Raw genomic sequence first — 19,463 nt, forward strand, 5'->3', positions numbered from 1 at the left:
CTCTGTTCATGAATGCTGCTTCAGAGACAGCCAAGCTCATAATGGCTTCATAAGGATCAAGTATCACTAAGAAAAATCTAATCAATAAATAAGCAATCAAGACCAAATAATGAAAGAACACCATTACATGTGCCACGGTTTAAAAAGGAATCACAATATGCTACATAAAAGTACTGCAAGATAATACGCCTTTGATCCAACATGCCTTTAAAGCAGGAAACAAAAGGATGTTCTCATGTATCTTACCAACTAATTTAACATATAAATCATAAAAAAATATGATCCAGATGGGCTTCAATGAAGGAAACCAATTAATGTAGACAGCCTTACCATCTGACACATTAGTTGTAATAATAAAAACCAAACAACATGGTCAAACAATAATGCTCTGTATTATATCTGACATTTCTAATTAGTTTCTGTATCCTCTTCAAGAAAAAAGGACTACCAGCAAGCACTTTGTTTCCCAGAGGAATAAACTTCTCAACTTAATGTGCACAGAGCTCATTCTATGGATGAGGCTGATCTATCTGTGCTCCCCTGGGATGTGCTTTGGAACTAATGGGTTTTGCATAGTCCACATCTGGTTGCAAAATTAGACTTAGAAAAAACTTCTTTTCACTTGCATTACCACTGTAACTGCTGCAGACCCTGAATGCCAATACCTGCACACTTCTGTAAGCTTTTCCTGTGTCCATAGGCTCAGAATAATCAGCATGATTTAGGCTTTGCTTCCTGTAGTATAGAATTTTGGTTTATCCTTTCTACAGCCTCCCTAGAAATGCTACTTCTCAAATAAGTAGAGTATTTTTGGCACAGACCTCCCAGCATCAGGCAGTTGGGGTTGCATCAGACAGTTGCAAGCTGCACTACAATTAGCATTACAAATTAAAAGCCCCACTGTGAATACATGTACAGTTACTGTTTGAGAAGTCTAATCCCAACTATTTAGACTGGTTTTGCATCTATCAGCAATGAAGATTCAACTTTATCACCTTAGACCTATTGGACCCTCCAAAATCCACATGCAGAAATCCTTTGCAGCACATGACTGAAAGTCAGAATTCTTGTGTAGGAGGTAGATAGCATCACAATAGGGAAAGGCTTGATTTGGAAACTATTCTTCCTTTACAGAAAACAGTAAAGGAATGGCTTTGGGAATTCTGCTAATGTCATCATACCAAGGAAGGCAAGAGGCCAGAGGTCCATGTCATTGCAACAAACACAAATCACTTGGAAATTATTAGGATTAACACTAAACTTATCTGATAGAGCAATTTATTTTGCTCAGCATTCATAAACAAGCAATGTAAATTCCTAAAGGCAGCCAAGGCAGTCTCACATCAATTTTCAAGTTAACATTCCAAACAACTGAAATGAAGAATATTTAAACCATAGGAAAATTATTTCTTAGGAATTTGCTTATTTCCAAAGTCCAAGAGCTTCCATTCATCAAGCCACCATCAAATATCCCAGGGATCATAAGAAAGGGTTTGTGAAATGGAAATACTATTTTTGACACAAACAAAAAGGCCCAAGCTTTTACACCACTTTCACTCCTTGAAATTTCAGAAGAGGAATTGACTGGCTCTGTAGACTTCCTGAGGTCTATAAATACCAGTGTTGCCAACTGAGAGACAGGGCAGCACGACAATGTTTGGGCCTTTGCTCCATCTGCTCAGGGGTGGCCCCTTGTGAGAAACCACAGCTACATCAAGGGGATGATAATGGCAATGCTCATTAAAAAGAAGACAAAAATAAAATCTCTGCCTCTCAGAAAATCCAACATATAGGTACACAGTTGAGAGACAAAAACCAGCTTCTAATTCTTGTGTGATGGGACAGCTTGAGCAGGCAGGTGAAAATCAGAGGTTTTGGTAATGCTCCAGTCTATTGCAACCTTCCTTTGAGCTTGGAAGCCTCTTGCCACATCCTGAAAACATGACTTGGCTGAAGCCAGACGCGATGAGTTATGGCAAGCTGGGGGCTGAATCAAGTCCCAAGACCACCATTTCTGCTCACCCATGAATTTAATGGGAAAGCAAACGCAGTTCCCCACAACGTGCTCAGGAACCACATGCCACACTTGGGAACTGCAGATCTGCTCACCCACAGGCAAAGGTAATCCCAGATAACATCTGGTTTATCTCACCACGCAAAACCTTTACTATTGAGTGAAAAGTATCAACAAACTCTGTTGACACAGAAAACACTGCAGTGACGACAGAGCGACCTGGGGCTATGAGTCACAAGCCAAGACCCAACCGCACCAGGCTCCCTGAGAGCGCTGGCACTCTCAGGCCATCTAAAGGCACATCCCTGCAGCCAGCTGCACATAGGTGCTAGTCCTTGTGCTCTGCCCTGGGCCATCTGAAGCCATGTCCCCACAGTTACCTGCATGCAGGTGCCAGGCCGTGTGCTCCCACTCAGGCCATGTGAAGCCATGTCCCTGCAGTCAGCTGGCCCTGTGCTCCCATTCAGGCCATCAGAAGCCATGTCCCCCAGCCAGCTGCACACAGGTGCTAGTCCTTGTGCTCTGCCTCATGTCAGTGGAAGCCATGTCCCCTCAGCCAGCTGCACACAGGTGCCAGGCCTTCTGCTCTACCTTGGGCCATCCGAAGCCATGTCCCTGCAGTCAGCTGTCCCTGTGCTCCGACTCAGGCCATCTGAAGCCATGTCCCCACAGTCACTTGCACACAGGTGCCAGGCCCTGTGCTCTGCCTCAGGCCATCTGAAGCCATGTCCCTGCAGTCAGCTGGCCCTGTGCTCCCATTCGGGCCATCAAAAGCCATGTCTCCTCAGCCAGCTGCACACAAGTGCCAGGCCCTGTCTCCAAACAAGGCCGCGTTCCCAGGGCGCTGTGCCCAAGGCTGTACCTCGTTCCTGGGATAGCTGGGCCACTGTGGGCTGGGGCTGGCTTGGGCCCGGCAGGCTCCAGCACAGGCAGAGCAAACAGAGCTGTCTGCACAGATCTGTGGGGAGATCTGTTAGTGCCAGGCGAGGGGTGGCAGCTGAACCCAGGTGGAGGTCAGGCCATGAGCGTGCCAATGCCAATGGCAGACAGCGGTCTCAGCACGATGGCTCCCAAACCGCTGCTGTTTGTTTGTAAGCATCACGGGAAAGGAAAGGCTTGGAGGACAACGAGGTCACTCGGCGGATATTTGTAAGGAGATCCTCCCACACATGGAAAGCTTATGGGAGAAATGAGAAAAGTGGCTGTTTGCAACTTAACCCACGGGACATGAGAGCTGGCAAGGCCAGCAGAGCAGAGCTCGGAGCTGACATTGCAGAAGCACATGGGAGATGATGGATAGAGTGCCGCGAGGGCCGGAAGGGCCTGAAACGTGATATGTGCACTGAAAGAAACATTGCCCTGTTTCACAGTCACCTCAGACTGCAGCGATACATTCTGGTTTTGTTTTCTCTGAGAACACAAGCATATGTCTTTCCACTCACCTCAACGGGGAACCTCCTGCCGTTGATGCTGTGTTCAGAGCCAGCTGATCCATTGCTTTGACCCCAGTGAAACTCCACTTTCTCTGCCTTGAATCTGCCCGGTAAGCCAGCACCACTGACAAAATAATCATCCTTCAGCAGGATAGCAACTGCACACACAGAACAATAAGAAAGAAACTCTTAGTACAGTTTTTTCTGAAGCAGTTTTTGCTCATTATATCAGAACTTCTTCTAATGCAAGTAAAATGTCGGGTCATCATTTTCCTCTTAACAGGGATTGGTTAAAAAAAAGGTCTGCAAGTAATGTTGGCTAATTCTGGAAGTCATTAAAAAGTTACATGGACTACAGAAAATCCCAGAGTCCAAATTTCTCAAGGACATTTTGCCCTCCTTATTGGACTTTGATTAAAATTTAAATGGAAACTACATCAAAACCTGTTTAATGTGGTTCCAGAGAGTAATGGCTGACCACAGTCCCTGCCCTTATAAACCCCTCAAGGTCTGCAGATCACAAGTTAAGAAAAGAATGGGTCTCCTGTTTCTTGGATTTCCTCTTTTTGTTGGTGGGGACCCCTGTGCCCTGTCCCACCTCTACTGCTGGACATGCTGGGTGCTTTCCTTAGCCTCCCTGCTCCTCCTCTCTGTAAAATGGGGAGAGTCACAATAGCATTTTTGAGACCCACTCATGAGACATCCTCCATAAGAACTGGGTTTTATTACAGTTAACTCTGACATTATTATTAGATGATTCAATGGGGGTCAGAAAGATCTTCTTTGTATTTTCTTTTCACTTCCAAAAGCCTTCGTATTTTATGTAACAATAAAAGCCATAGGTCCAAACAGAGGGCAGAATCATATAGTGGAAGCTGGTACATGTTACAGGGGAGGCCTGTAGTCCAACTAAGAACTGAAACCAGCTTTCAAAAAATTCCTTTCTGCTACTCTCACTACAAGATTGCCTTCCTTTCCGGCATCTCCTGTTTTTAATACACACCATTCCTAAAAATTACTCCCTACAAAATTCTTTCTTCTCATCCCTCACAAAACCGTTGCTTAAAAACAGAACTAAAATTTGAATTTTGTTTCTGTACAAGTCATTGCAGACCAGTGCTTGCTGTGCCTAGAATCCTGTGATTAAAGTTGTGGGGTTGGTTTTGAGATTTTTTTTCTTTTCTTTTTTAATGGAAATAGCAAAACCCACAAGGATTTCTCTGTGTTCTTAAGCCAACTGTGTCATTGCAACGGGAACATTAATATAAATCCAATTTTCTTATGTAAGAGGGAGGATTTTATTCACTGCTGAAAAAAACAAAATAAACAAGCTACTTGTGAAATAAAAGTTATTTCTTTGTTGGTGATTCAGTGCAGGCTCTGCTGCAGGCCAGACTTTGTGCCCTTCCCTGAGGACAGGCAGTGAGCAACAGCAGCCTCATCTCAGGTGCAATTTTTCCACAGAGCTCAACTTTAAACGGTTTGTGTCAAAACCATCTAAATGTTAAATTGCATGAAATGTTCAGATGTTTCTAAATTGCGCTAGCAAAATCACAGGGCTGTTTTCTTCCATGATTTCTGCTTCTTACAACACTCTCTTTGCATCCAAGTGCTTGTGTAGGAGGATGGGTGGTGCAGAACTGGCTATTTGGTACTGTCTGTGCCAGCCAGGTTACTGCTGGTAGTCACTGTCTGCTCACACCAAATCTGTGACTGAAAGCACCACGGCTCTCTACATCCCTTAAAAAAATTCTCAATGAGCTCAGCAGTATTTTAAATAGTGAAAAATCTCATTCAATTAGTTACAAATTCCATAGATGATACTGCAGGAGATGAGGAATACAGCAAAGCAGATTCGCATGCATCTGTTAAAAACCTCTGTGGAGATTCAGTTGCATCTAATAAATATTTGATAGTTCCTAAATAATTTATGGCTCTGTCAGGGGTCATTTTACTTGTTTTAGATGAATAATTAAAAGGATAATTAGGAGGATGTACAATCTGAAATGTTCATCTAATTGTTCATTTTACAGTATTTCTTGCACTGCTGAGCTGTATGACACATGTTCCCATCACCTTCCCAGCTTAGCAGCATCCCCTTACTGCCTGGAGCTTCCCTCCTTGTGACCCCTGGTATTCAGGACTGGAACAACCAAACATCACCTCACTGGGCTTTGGGAGCCACTGCTTCTATCCCAGGATTTCTGTAGAGTGCAAGGAAAAAGCCCACTAATTTAAAATACTATATAATTGAGGTTACAAACCCAAAGGAAGTGGTGTGCAGCCACCAGGACCACAATTGTATGATGCCATTTTCAGGCTCAGGGTTGGCGTTGGACACCCATCACCCCTGTGAGAGCCGGAATAAACCTGGACTCAAAGCAGCTCTGATGGTCAGGACCAGCCAGAGTGATGCACATCACATAGGGAAAATATTTAACAAAAACACGTCTGGTTGAAATTTTAGTAAGTTTCTCTAAGCAGAAGGAGATTTTTGGAAGTTCTTGATATGAACACAATTTAGTGCAAATACAGCTATGAAATGTGTGTATATCCTCCCAGTGATCTCTAGCACTCAATACTAGGGCCAGCTATTCCAGTGATGAAATCAAGCCCACATTAGTGCCTTTGCCAATGTAATTGTGCACAAAAGCATTTTTAGTCAAGAAAGAGGCTTAAAAAATCCATTTCCGTTTTCTGAATGAAACGCTGTTTTCTGTACATTGTCTGCCCTTTACCTGATAGAGGGGGGACACAAACAAGAAAGACCAAAACAAATCTGAACAGGATTACCTTTCAGAGCCTAAAAATAACTCGTTCTATCGTAAAAAAAAAATTACTAGGTCCTATAGCAATAACAATAACCCAAGCAACACACTTCCTGCTAGTTAATGAGCATTAAGGTTAAGGGCCTTTGGCTTTCCCAGGGACCCCTGTCTCTCTTAACCAGTCATTAATTGCTGAGAAATGCCCTCTACATCCATCACCATTTCTTGAACAGTTATTTAGTTTACTGTCTCTGTCAGTCTGCAATACGAAGGTCTCGTGTGGCCATCTGCTCCAAGACTCTGCTGCCAAAATGCATCGCGATTTATGGCACAGCCGGCCTCTATCTTCTACCCACAAGCCAAAACATCCTACTTGGTTTGCTGCTCTACCACTTACCACCTTAAGTAATTTTACCACCTGAAAAATTAATGCCAAGCAAGTTTCTTCAAAAGGTCAGAAAGCCAAGGAAAGGAATGGGACTTGATAAAACAAGGGAGGAGTTAGGAGCTCAGCAGAAGAAATCAGGGCTGACAGCAAGGCAAAAAGAGTCTTCACGTTACCAGTAAAAGGCCGTAAGTTACCAAGAAAAGTGACAGTTACTGTTGCTCTGAGAAGCAATAACTTGTCAGCAAAAATCCATACCCCAATGGGTGAGGAAATCAAATATAGCAGCAGTGCTAAAATCACCCAGCAGAGAAGACTGAAGGTTCAGCTTTCATTGCCAACTGCACCGAGACCGGAAAATCTGCTGGCACTTTTTAGTTCCACAGAACATGGTTCTGGCTTGCACCAGCAGTAGTGTGGCCAGCAGGACTTGGGCAGTGACTGTCCCCTTGTACTTGGCACTAGTGAGGTCACACCTCAAATCCTGGGTTTAGTTTTGGGCCCCTCACTACAAGAAGGACATTCAAGGGCTGGAGTGTCACCAGAGAAGGGAATGGAGCTGGCAGGGCTCAGACTGGAGAAAAAAAGGCTCAGGGGGGACCTTCTCACTCTCTCTCACTCTGTGAAAAGAGGGTGAAGGCAGGTGGGGGTCAGGCTCTTCTCCCAGGCAACAAGTGACAGGACAAGAAGAAATGGCCTCAAGTGTTACCTGGGGAGGTTTAGACTGAATATTAGAAAAAAATTCAAAAGGGTTGCCAAGCATTGGAAGAGGCTGCCCAGAGAAGTGGTGGAGTCACCATCCCTGTAGGTTTTTAAGAGACGTGCAGATGTGGCACTTGGTGACATGGTTTAGTGGTGGCCTTGGCAGCACTAGGTTAATGGTTGGACTCAATGTTCTAAAGGTCTTTTTCAACCTAAGTTATTCTATGATTCTAACATGGTTTCCTAGTCTATGTGCAGCAATGTAACTATTACATGTACAGGACAGCATTAACATCCTTCTAAGAAGAACAGCACCATCACTTTTTCATGGTCTTTCTAATTACATTTATTGCTGATTACCACAAACAGCCTCTGTGACCATAAAGGGCAGGGTGCATAACATGAATAGATTAATTAAGCACCAAATTTCCATAGCATTCAACCTCGCCTGAACCTCATGCGGCTACCAAGGGCAACAAAGTCAGGATTTCAAAGCAGACAGGAGCATTTCTTAGTGAAGCTGGGAAAAAAAACCCCAGTTATGCATCAAAACCCCCACCTATGCTTGGTAGTGGTTTATGTTAACTGGATTTGCTTTGCAGTGAACAAAAACAGGCTCACAGCCTGCCACTCCTTTTCATCTGAGGGGCAATAACTCCTGCTAAGATCCTGAACTGCTGGAGCTGGATCTGAGGCACTTCCTGGACTCCAGGTCACGGCTCAGATCCAAAGTGCCCTGGAGGTGATGGGTGTATCTGAGAGGTCACACTGTGTGCACAGCTGTGTCACCAACTCCAGAGCAGGTACATGCCCTGGGTCCTGCCAGCAGACCTCTGACAGGGGACACGGTACAGAGAGCACTATAGAGATGCGTGTCAGATGTTAATAAAGATAAAAATATACTTCCAATAAATAAAATTGAATTAATTAGTGGTTTAATCCAATTCCCTAAAAATACTTGACCTTGTCAAATGAAGAGGGTGGCCTTATAATTTCTGCTTTTTACGTTTTTAGAATTAAAGAGTAATCAAATGCATGCGGCTTTGCATATAAATCAACCTTGACCTTCCAGTGAACTGTTTTGGTAAAAATAAGCAGTACTCATGCCTGCTCTTTTTTCTCTAAAAGCTAGAACAGACAGAGCAGAAAAGGATTCAGTTCAGTGAAGAACACTGTGCTATAATCATATCAGAAACACATTAATAAGCCCCCACTACTCTGAGCAGTTACTGCTCTTTCTTCTCTAAAATCTTCCAATTTCTAAGACTTCCCCTTTCCTTCCCCCTGAGCCCTGCATCTCAGCATTCTTTTGGATTAGATGTTACAGCCTCCCAAAGCTGATAAGTCAAGGTTACACCTTGAAACTCTTACACCGCCTTTTATTCTGAGGAGCAACTGACTACCAAGAGAATTAGTTTAGATTGAAAACACAAAAAAAAAAAAAAAAAGAAAAAAAAAAGCAGCCCTTAAAAAAAAACACCCTTAAAATCAATCTGCAGAACTAGCTCTGCACAGAATGCAAAGGCAGAGGTAGGTGGCTCCTACTAAAAAATTACATTAAAAAAAAAAAGCCACAAAACCCAAACAACAGAACAATGAAAAAGGAGGAGGGTGGAACATGGCTTGAATTTCTAATTGACTGCAGGCAGGCTATGGAGACAAGCAGAAGAGAACATACCCGTTTTTCCTGTGTTTTTCATCCAAGTCTTGTTTGAAGATTCGTTGTCAAAACCATCCAGCTGCAGCTCTTGATACTCATCTCCCACTTGGGCCTCGTGGTCTACAATGTCTATGGGAGACTGGTGAGACCCCCCACACTTCTCACTGGCAGCCACCCAGTGCTCGGGACCATAGGTACCTGTGAAAAAACACCACAGTCAACATCCCAGTGGCTCAGCAGCGCTGGATAACTTTTAAGGGTGAGGATGAAGCACTTGAGCTACCCAGGTAACTCCACCACAGTCACAATTCCCACAACTGAAAGAGGTTAAGACTTGTAAACTTATGAGGAGACTGAAATCCTTTGGCTGTGTGCCGTGTTCCAGCTTTGCCTCCAGCAGTAATGAACAATGGCCTTTTTTAAAAACTACTATTCTATAAAACTCTCTGCAGTTCCCAAGCTCCTCTTGTGCATATGTTATCAATTACCATGTTGCTACGGGAACTTCCCTAAAGCTCCAGCCTTAATATATTACTGTATAGTTTATCTTTTCACCATGGACAAATAACAGCCACACATTAACTTGTGTTCTTGCAATAATACGCTTAGATAATATGATCTTTATTAATGACCTCATTTCTTTCAGAGGTTTTGAAGCCAGAAAACATTAAAAGAAAGGATTAAACTAAATGTATGTTAGTAAATATGAAGAAAACAACAAAGGAAAAAATACTCTACATGAGGTAAACAGGACAATGACCTGTCAGGAATACACTATAACTTTCTTTTGTTGCTATTCTTACACGAGTTTTCTGGTTTTAATGAACAATCAATTAAAATAATATGGAAAAATAAAAGGTCTGAGGCAAAGACCTTGTCATCCACACCCCATACTAGCCCTAGATGCACCAGAACACTGGGGACCCTCAGCACCACACTTAGGAGGATCTAAAATTAATTTCAAATTTTTCTTATGACCTCCCTCTCCAACTCTTAAGTTGCATTAATACAGAGGTTATTTTCCTAAGAGTGCAAAAAGTGGTTTAAGCTCATGAAATAACAGCACAGCTTTCTGTGAAGCACTTGTTGCTCACAGCTCTTGAAGGGCTTTATAGCAGGGATCAGCTCCGTTATTCTCATGGAAAGACAGGGAAATTGATGGCTGAGAAGGGAAGCAATTTGCCCCAGCCCAACTACCAAAACCAAGTTACAACCCAGAGCTGAACTCTGATCTCCTGAGAGCCCTGATGTCACACCTGTGTCACACCTCTGAACGACAGTCAGCAGGTCTGGTCGGTAGGCAGCCAGCAGGAAATGATGCACCAATGTGCATTTATTACCCTTGCATCTGAGAAGCATATGGAAATTCAATTAGTGCCACCCAAACCCAGCAGTTGGGAAGGCCAGTTTCTTTGGCCCCTGGGTTTTTAATCTATCTAGTTGCAAAGTGCATTCGTGCTCTCTTCTCAGGAGCTGATGCAGGACACTTAATCAATAGCAAGATTTTGCTATACTCATCACACACAAATGCTGTCTGGGACCCAAATGACAACAAGAAAATTTAACTTTCAAGTACAATTAGGCAAAATTGCAGTATCCTTTAAAAATCATTTACGTCACCTGCCCAGGTTAAAAATCAGTTTCATTTATCTCATGGTTCAACTTATATTGTCAGCAAGAGCTGCTTTTACTTATCTCCCAATGTATCACAACCAAGGAAAACAGAATTATTAAAACCCCTACATGGAGGAAACCAAATGTGTTCTGCTCAAACACAGCTATTTTTCCCCAATCAGGATGCTCTTATTAATTGGTTTGTACTGAGTTAATTGGAAATTCAGATTTACTTTCCATATAACCTTGCATCTACCCCATGAAATTTGGGAATTTGCTTTAAAATATTTAGCACTACACATAATCAAACCTGCCAGCTCTCGTTTTTTGGCTTTATTATAAACAAGGGGTGAGCTTTTCAAAAGCACTCTGCCCACAGAGGCTATCGCAGTGGTTTCAGCTGTGCATTCAAAAGGAGCTGTGCACTCCAATTTTTCTTTTTTAAGTATTCTGGTGTCAATGAGGAATTTTTCTTTTTCTTTTTAAGTAGGCGGATTTATTTTAACAGGGACTGTAGAGTTTCTTCCCTGCATCTTGTCACAATTATTTATTTATTTATTTATTTTAAGTATAGCCAGCTCTCAACCTATTTGCAGTGAAAACTGCCTTGTCAAAATGAATAAAATAAGCCATAAGGGTAAACAAACAAACCACCATGTTGAATTAAAACCTCAAGTGACTTAGGTACCTCAACTGACTCTTGCTGAAATGTTGTTTTCCATAGACCTTTGAAGGCTTTGTATCATCTTAAAAAATGAGCTTGCTTTTTTAAAAATTAATTTAACTTGCTTGAATTAATTTAATAGCAATAAATCTCCTTCTATAAACACAGTAGCTTCACTTGCTTGTAAATCTATAATCTAACAACATAAAGCCTGGCAGTATCTGCTTTCCTCAGTTGACAGCATGTTTCCATGCATAAAATGTTTCCATACTGGTGCTGAATTATTAAAGAAAAAAAAAATCGAATGCAATGAGACTCTCTCAGCAATTCAAAACCCCAACTAAGTGCTGGTGCTGTGACTCCAAGTCCTGACATCCCAAATTACAGTCATAAGGCTAAGCTCCGATTTAGAGGTTCAAGACCTGTTAGTTAAAATCAGCCCAGGATTTTATAAACGGCTAGGCTTGCCATTAATTTCTTTCACAAGTTTTTGATATGGAAATGACTACATGCAGTATGACCTACACCATTATGGCAGCAGCTCGAGACAGAAATAGAGGTCGCAACCCCAACATCTCCATTCCCAGCAGCATGGAATTGGGGCTGCCCAGCTTTAACAATGAGCACAGAGAGGGGAAGGCGGGCCAGGGAGGGGAGAGGAAAACTTTTGAGTTTGAAACCAAACTAAATAAATTATAACCCTGAAGCAGGAAAAGAATAAAAAGCTCAACAAGCTATAAAAATGTAATTGAGAATAGCACAGCGGCATTCACGAATTCCCAGGTAGCCATCAGAAAGTTCAGGCCCAACTGCCTGGTTTTTTCCATGGACATTCAAGTGCAGTTTTAATTGAAACTGATCTTCCACTACAGATTTCAAATTAATTCTTCTTCCAAGTGTCTCATGCTCCAGACATCCTTGCTTTGCAAAAAAACCCCTATATCATTAGAGGAGGAAATGGAACACTTTTTCCAAGCTTGCAGATATTGATTACCTATTCCTTCCATCAAAGCACAATTGCCATTCTGCACTGTATAAATCTCTTCAGCGTTAGACACTTTATAAAGTACTGAGAATTATATCATTAATCATTTGCAGTTACACCTGTCTTGCTTTATTGAATTCTTTGTTTTTAAGAACTTTAAATAAATGCTTTTAAATAAAAACATGACACTAAATAAAGACTCTGTTTCACTTAAACCTAGTTAAAAAAAAGAAATCCTGTAATTCCGTGTGTGACATTTACCCATCTGAAACAGAGGAACTTATGGCTGTTTGTATTCCATTTTTCCAACTGTAAGCATAGTGGCTTTAATCAAATAAAATTTGGAATGACTTTGAGTTGGCCTTTTAAGGCTGATAAATAATTTGGTTTTCAGAAGCCAAGGTAAGAGCCCTCACCTGTGTTTATAAATAATACACATTTTCACTGAGATGGTGGGACAACCTGCAGGCAGAGGCAAACATCAGGCCAGAGATGTTATCACCCATCCTTGTCTGGAATTACCTGATGCTTCCTAGATTCTTTTCTCATGCAAAACCTTTCCGTCAATGACTGCAGTATCTTTAATAGTTTTTTAATACACTGTCTGCTCCTTAAATAGAATCTGAGATTACTTTTTTCTTCTTTTTACTGTACAAAGCAATGAGCAGTCTTCATTAATGAGAAACCATTAAAGTAATGTATTCTGCCAAAATCTAATTAAAGCTTGTATAAAAACTTCTACTTCAAAAAAAAAAATCAAATATATTTGTTTTTCTCCCACAGTCTTTTGCATAAAACATCTGTTATTAAAAACACTGGCATTTCCTTGATTTTACATAACTTTTTAATTAATGGATCATCTACTCTGACATAAATTGGTGTGTAACACATACACCTTTACACAGATATGGTTTAACAGACATTAGCAATTTTTGAGTAACGTGATTTTTATCATTCATTCATAAGTTGGGAAAGAGGTAGAAATCTCAACTTTTAAAAAAAATTTCACTTGTTTTCTAAACATTTTTACAAAATTGTGACTTTTAATCTCAGGCCTGACACGGAAAGAACTGGTTTAGGGGTTTTAATGTTGTTCTTCTTGGTTCTTTTTTTAAAATTACCTCAGACAAATCTTTGTCTGGAGGTGATGTCTCTTTACTTTTCATTTTTGATTGCAAAGCAATCAAAACCGTCATTTATGCAATTAAAGCAAATTAGCTTGGTCACTTCATGGAGACATCCTATCCCATCATCTTAATACAGGAAAAAAATCCATGTTTCTCTTAGGACAAAATCCAACCAGTTACTAGGAGTGGATGGAACGAATTAGTCTTTCCTCTTCAAATAAAAACAAAGGTCCCAACCTTTGCTAGCACAGGTCTGGAGGAGCAGCCTACAGACTTCAAGGACCCTGTCAGGTAAGAACCTCTGCAGGTTTCCCAGGCTCTGGATAAATGAGGATGCTTCCCTTTTCATGGTCTGGCAGCTATGAGCTGCTCGAGCATTTCAGCATTTAGATGAGCAACACCACACATCTGAATCTCTGCCTCCAAGTTTCTGTCCTGCTTGAACTGCACCATCACGAGCCAAATCTCAGGAAACACTGAAATATCACCACCAGTAAACAAAACCAGTTCCTTTCTTCCACACAGAGAAAGAACAAGGAAGAGGTGCCCTTGTTCAGCTACAAAGCAATGAACTTCAATAACAGGCTGGATTTTCAAACAGGAAAATATTGCTTTAAACAAACAAGTATCAGTGAAATTCACTACAGATCTGAATGCATTTTAAGATCCTTCAGAAATCTCAGTCCTGGGGCTCCTTCTCTTATCTGGGACCAAAAACCCTGAAGCTGTTACTTGATGCCACAAGATCTTGTCATCACTGTTTGCCATGTAAAAGGAGCAGTATCAGTAAGTCCAGGAAGGCACCAGAGAAAGTGCATAAACCACTTGAGTAGTGACAGGAGCCAAGGCGTGTACTGCAGATCCAGACTAGCTGAAAAATTAGCCTCCCTTTACCCTCTCCTCTCACCTCCAGTCCTCTCCTGGGAAGCAGAAATAATGTGAAACCTCTAGGATGAAGCCTGAACACTGCATTTAGATACAAGGCCGAAAATAATTGATTTGAATGACATATCTCTTGCTGATTGATTTAGCATGAGGCTGCAGAGCATAAAAATCCCTGAAAGCCTTGATAAAAATCAGTAGCATCTTTCAGGGGTCTTCCCATTGCAGAGAAAGCAACCAGGTTGTTAAATTATTATATTAGGGGAAAAAGTTGCTGAAATTATACTGTCTTGCTCTAAAGTGATGGCATACCAAAATCAAAGGGATGGAGAAGGAGAGCCTGTAGTTAAGAGTTCACAGTGCTGCTTTGAACAAAGATTTCCTGCCCTGAGGGAAAAGGGCTTTTCATTTTATTATTCTCTGTCATCACTCTGTTTAACATGAGACACCCGTGCTTGCAGAAAATTCCAATTACTGCTTGAAAAATGAGACTGAATACCAAGAGCAAGATCCTGAAGAGCTTGCTGGGACCCCAACAGGTCTCAGCATTACCCAGTCTGCGAGCTCAGAACAGAGAAGGTGTGCAAAGAGAGAGAGTCATAAACAGCCAGTGACATTTTTTCGAGAAGTCAAAAAATCGGAAAGAACCTTTCCCCAAGAACAATCTCTGATAAGAGATATCTTAACCGGCAGTTGTTGGAACAAACACAGAATACAGGAAGACAGAACAAAAAAGGGGTTGGATTGAGATAACCTTGGAGCCACCAGCAGCAGCAGCAGCACAGAAACACTGATGCCACCAGAGCTACAGCAGTGCCCAGCCATGGGGCTGGGGAAGGAAAGCTGATCTTCAAAACTGATTGTGTCAGTGACGCTGTCATGCTGCCAAAAAGTGGCAGATGCAAAGAAAGGCTTTAAATCACGCTCCTAAATATAAACTATCCTATAATGTCTGCAGCTTTTAAACCGAAAGACAGTGACGTGCATGTTCTCCTTAAACTTTCATATCCACAGATGCTACACTTATTGCTGGATTCTTTAATTAAACTTTCTAACCTTCAGTTACCTTTCTCAAAGTTTTTAGCGTATGTTTTCAACCTTTGTATTCCTTAGTGAACACCTCTATTACACAGTCACAAGCACGGCGGTTTTTTAATATATATCCCCCCACACACATATACAGACTTCCTGCATCCCAATTTTGTTCCTCAAAAAAGTATGAAGCTGCCATGAATCTTGTATGAAGCTCCCACTGTACCTATCAACCTGCCTGCGGCACAAATGTATGATAAATATCCAACATTAGGAAACACCAGGACCTTAGGACTAATGTTGCAGGAAGCTCACAAAAAATAGGGAAGCGTAATTACTAAAACAAGCTTTTTCCATAAACATTTCAAGTCTTAGCATTTGTGAGCTGAATAATTTACCACCACAAAAGTGAAAATGGTACTAAGTTTAGCTGTGCTGGCAAAATAGTTTGGGGGTTTTTCAGGGGTGTCTCACACAATAAACTCTAGATAGACTTGCCTAATGACCTGTTGAGTTTTATAAGTAATATTTCAAAATTATTTATATTGAGCACAGAGCACAACAATATCAATGAAATTATCATGCAGAACTCACTGAGTGGGAGGATAAATTGTGATATTGAAAATGCCTGCTGGTGGCAAGTGACTGAGACAATGTACATCTACAGCCTCTGTTTTTTAAAATTTTCTACATTTTTAATAAATGTATCTGACATCTCACACCATTCATTTCATAACTGTCAGAGGCCTTTTAAAAACTGCTCACCCCGAGCTGCATATAATAAACGAGGTGATAACTTACAATATAAGGAAAAAACAGGAGATTAATTTATATGAAGACATCATAAATTAACTTTCTTCTATTGCTATACTAGATGAGTAAAACCCCATGAAGACTAGGGACAGACATAAAAATAGATTTTCTCCTAAATATAATTTTCAAAAGTATAAATCCTAATGGAAATTACAGAATGAAGATGTATTATGAATCAATGCAGTAGCTCAGTGAGAGCACTTTGTGCTGCTGGGAGGAAGACATACATTTCAGTAATGGGTGCCTGGACAGGGAAAGGGTGCCTTGGACAGGTCACATCCAGGACAAGTCTCTCTGCAGAAGGGTCTCCCTTTTCCACTATCCTTTTTTCATTTACAGGGCAATATCTGTATAATGATGGACCTTGACAGGAGGGATATTTATATTGCTGTAGAGCCCCAGTGCAGCAGAAGGAAGAAGGGCTCCATTCTTCCAACCCTCACCAGCAAACAGCTGCTGCCTCAAAAAGCCTAAACGGAGCAATGTGAGACAAACACATGCAGAAACCAAGCATTTCAAACTTGAACAGATGCAGCCCCCCTGGGCTAACCTCCCCTTCTCTGTAACACCTTGCTTCATGCGCTCTTCTCCAAGGCCATCTTCCAGAGCTGGCACTAACACACCAGAAAGGTGATCAACCTTCCCCGCAGAAAAAAGAAACGCCATTTCTTCCAGAGAGCAAAGATGAAAGAAGAAATTAGTCTGGTGTTTCATAGAATTAAACATACGAAAAAGCACAAGCTCGTATAATGTAGATGTAAACCACAGTTCCATCTGGGCTACTTCAAGGAGAAAACACAGTGTGAATAAAGCTCTCAGAAAATAAATCTTAGCAAACAAGAGGAAGAAATTGGGCAGGAAACTTTCTCACCTAGGAGTTTTTGGATGCAGATGGAGGCTCTGGGGGCTTCAAGGAGACTTTGTTGAAAAAAAAAAAGGGAAGGAAGAGGACCTTAATTTGGCTTGGTGCTAATTACAGCCACCCTTGCCAACACCCAGAGCAGGCAAAAGCCAGGGAGACAAGCAGCCAGCTCTGTGCTCTTGTGCCTGTGACCTGACCACCACACTGCAGGTGAAAGTCCCCACAGGATCTGGAGTTGAAACTGGGCAGCAGCCTGGGAGCATCTGCTGAGCTGAAACCACAGGAGACACACCTCAGGCTGCAGGAGTAGTGAGGCAAGAAGAAAACGTGCAAGAACAGACGCGATGGGCTCAGGAACCCTTTTGTGGCTTTAAAACCAGAGATCATGGGTTGTTTGAGGGCTTGACTGAGACCCTGCTGAAGCATCAATGCTCCCATGCTGCTGAACCTGCCCAGGGGCTCAGAGATGAACACTGAATGACAGTGACAGTGACAAGCCATGACATTTACGTCAGGAAATCTAAAATTCCCATCTTGCTTCTCTGTCTCCTCCCTACCACCAGGAGCTACACGCTCCATTTCACTCCCTTCCTTCATAAAGGGAGAAGTTCACCTGTCTCATCAGAGCATCTGCAAGGATTGCACAGAACTTGAGGAGAGCCATGGAGATAAAAAGCTGTCCCACTACAGACCCTGGTGCCAGGATACCTGCAAACACATTTAGAGACAACACAGTTCTGGTTATTTCTCAAAGCACTGAGGACTTGAATCCTATTACTTCTCACATGTACCCTTAATAGGCTTGATCTCACCAAAGAAACTGCTAACGTAAATGATGCCTCACTGTAACTTAATTACCTCCAATTTGGGTGGGTACAGGAACAGAAAGTACCTTTTCTTGATTCCCATCTGTTCCTTGTAACTAACCAAAGAAGCCCTCCCCAGAGCTCTGTCTCTGAAAGCCAGCATGAAAATAAAAAGAAAAGGACGGAGGAAAGACAGGAAAAAATTGTATATTTTTATTGAATTTTTCCAGGATGCAAGTTAATAAAACACCCACAGAGAGCACAGAGCAATATAGAAAGGGAATAAAGGGAGGGAGGGCTGATATCAATAAAGCCTATCCAGAGGCACTGCTGAAAAGTACTCATGATTTCAAAAGAAACTACTACAAAAATGATTTTCACTTGTTGCTTTGGCTCAGGTTTAACATTTACAAAAACCAGAACTGTCCTAAGGAGAGGGTGCATTTAAAAAATAAAGCCGGGAAGATAAAATTATCTGTTGTTGAAACGTCACCCTCAGCTTTTCAAAACCCCTTGCTGATCCTAACCTGACCAGTGACAGCCACCAGATTAAGACCTTACAGTTTAATTACATCACAGACAACACTGCAGTCCCCAAAATCACCCATCAAATCTTGACAAATACTGGCTTTGCCATGATATTGCCTTTTTAGGTGAAATTCAACTTTTGCCCAACTAAGTTCTTAATGGCATCTCTGTTCCAGCAGCCTTCTCAATCCAGCTGTCCCTTTCACTAATATGCACCAGTAAAATAGCTCCCGGGAAAGCTTGTGGCACACTGCCAGCTTTTACTTAATGACACATCGTGAACCCTGCCCTCAGCTTCTATTAACATTCAGTCTATGTTTCTACCATTAATTTAAGAGGAATGAATAGGAAGACAATAAGCAGCCATAGTGTCCAGCCTGAGGTACTCCATCAGAAGGCACTGCTCCTGTGGCTGACAGACAACATTTACAACCGGTTTTCTCATTTTTGTTCTATATCTCTCATTTCCAGTATGCTGCACGAAATGGCTTAAATTGCTCCAAACCAGCTTCAGCTTTCCAAATAGGAAAATCCAGAGTTAGTAAAAAACAAATAAACAAACCCACCAAAAAAAAAAAAAACAAAGCCAAAAAAACCCAACAAACCAAACTCACTAAAAGGACCCAGTGTTCCTAAGGTGGATCTTATTCACTTGTACTCCTGTCTGGATGAGTTTTAGGTAGTAGCCTGTCAGTGCTGGAGGAGGGCACTGGCAGCAGCCCCTCTTCCTGCCCCAAAGCCTTGCCCAGCCAGGACAGGCAGAGCCCCTTCCCTCCTCCCAGCACTACCCTCTGGCAGGGAAATGCACACTAACACCTGAGCAGCTGCTGAGGGCAAAAGCAGCTGCTGCAGAGAGCTGGCAGCACAGAAGTGCTGTGATGGATGGAGTCAGGGTGAGCGCTGCAGGAGATTCACTCCCACAGTACCTGTGGTGCACATTCAAACACTGAGTTAAATAAAAAAACCCAAAAACACCCCAGCTGGGATAAAAGTTCTTTCCTCCAGCACTGCATGAACCGTTTGTTTAGGGACAGAGTGCAGCTTGAAGGCTTTGGGATGCAGCTGCTCCCGGGATGAATTTTGCCCAGGGCAATGTAAGGGCATCACCTCTCCCTCCACCTCCCTGCCTGCAGCTCCCACAGCCTCCCGGTGCCTCCTGTGAGAGCATCTTCCCTTGCTGCCACCAAG

At 42.1% G+C, this 19,463-nt stretch overlaps 1 protein-coding gene across 2 annotated transcripts in view; it reads right to left on the reverse strand.

Annotated features, from left to right (window-relative positions):
* The window catches only part of PTPRG (protein tyrosine phosphatase receptor type G), a 389,130-nt gene that overhangs the window by 174,857 nt on the left and 194,810 nt on the right, over positions 1-19,463 (reverse strand). For both annotated transcript variants that reach the window (XM_085072418.1, XM_085072419.1), the window contains exons 3-4: positions 8,981-9,160; positions 3,457-3,605 (exon numbers count right to left, since the gene is read on the reverse strand). In XM_085072418.1, coding sequence (XP_084928544.1) covers positions 3,457-3,605; positions 8,981-9,160 — 329 coding nt within the window. The remainder of the gene's footprint in view (positions 1-3,456; positions 3,606-8,980; positions 9,161-19,463) is intronic.

The sequence above is a fragment of the Lichenostomus cassidix genome, chromosome 12 (genome assembly GCF_008360975.1).
Source record: "Lichenostomus cassidix isolate B80296 chromosome 12, HeHo_3.0, whole genome shotgun sequence".
In the NCBI taxonomy this organism is placed as follows: Eukaryota; Metazoa; Chordata; class Aves; order Passeriformes; family Meliphagidae; genus Lichenostomus; species Lichenostomus cassidix.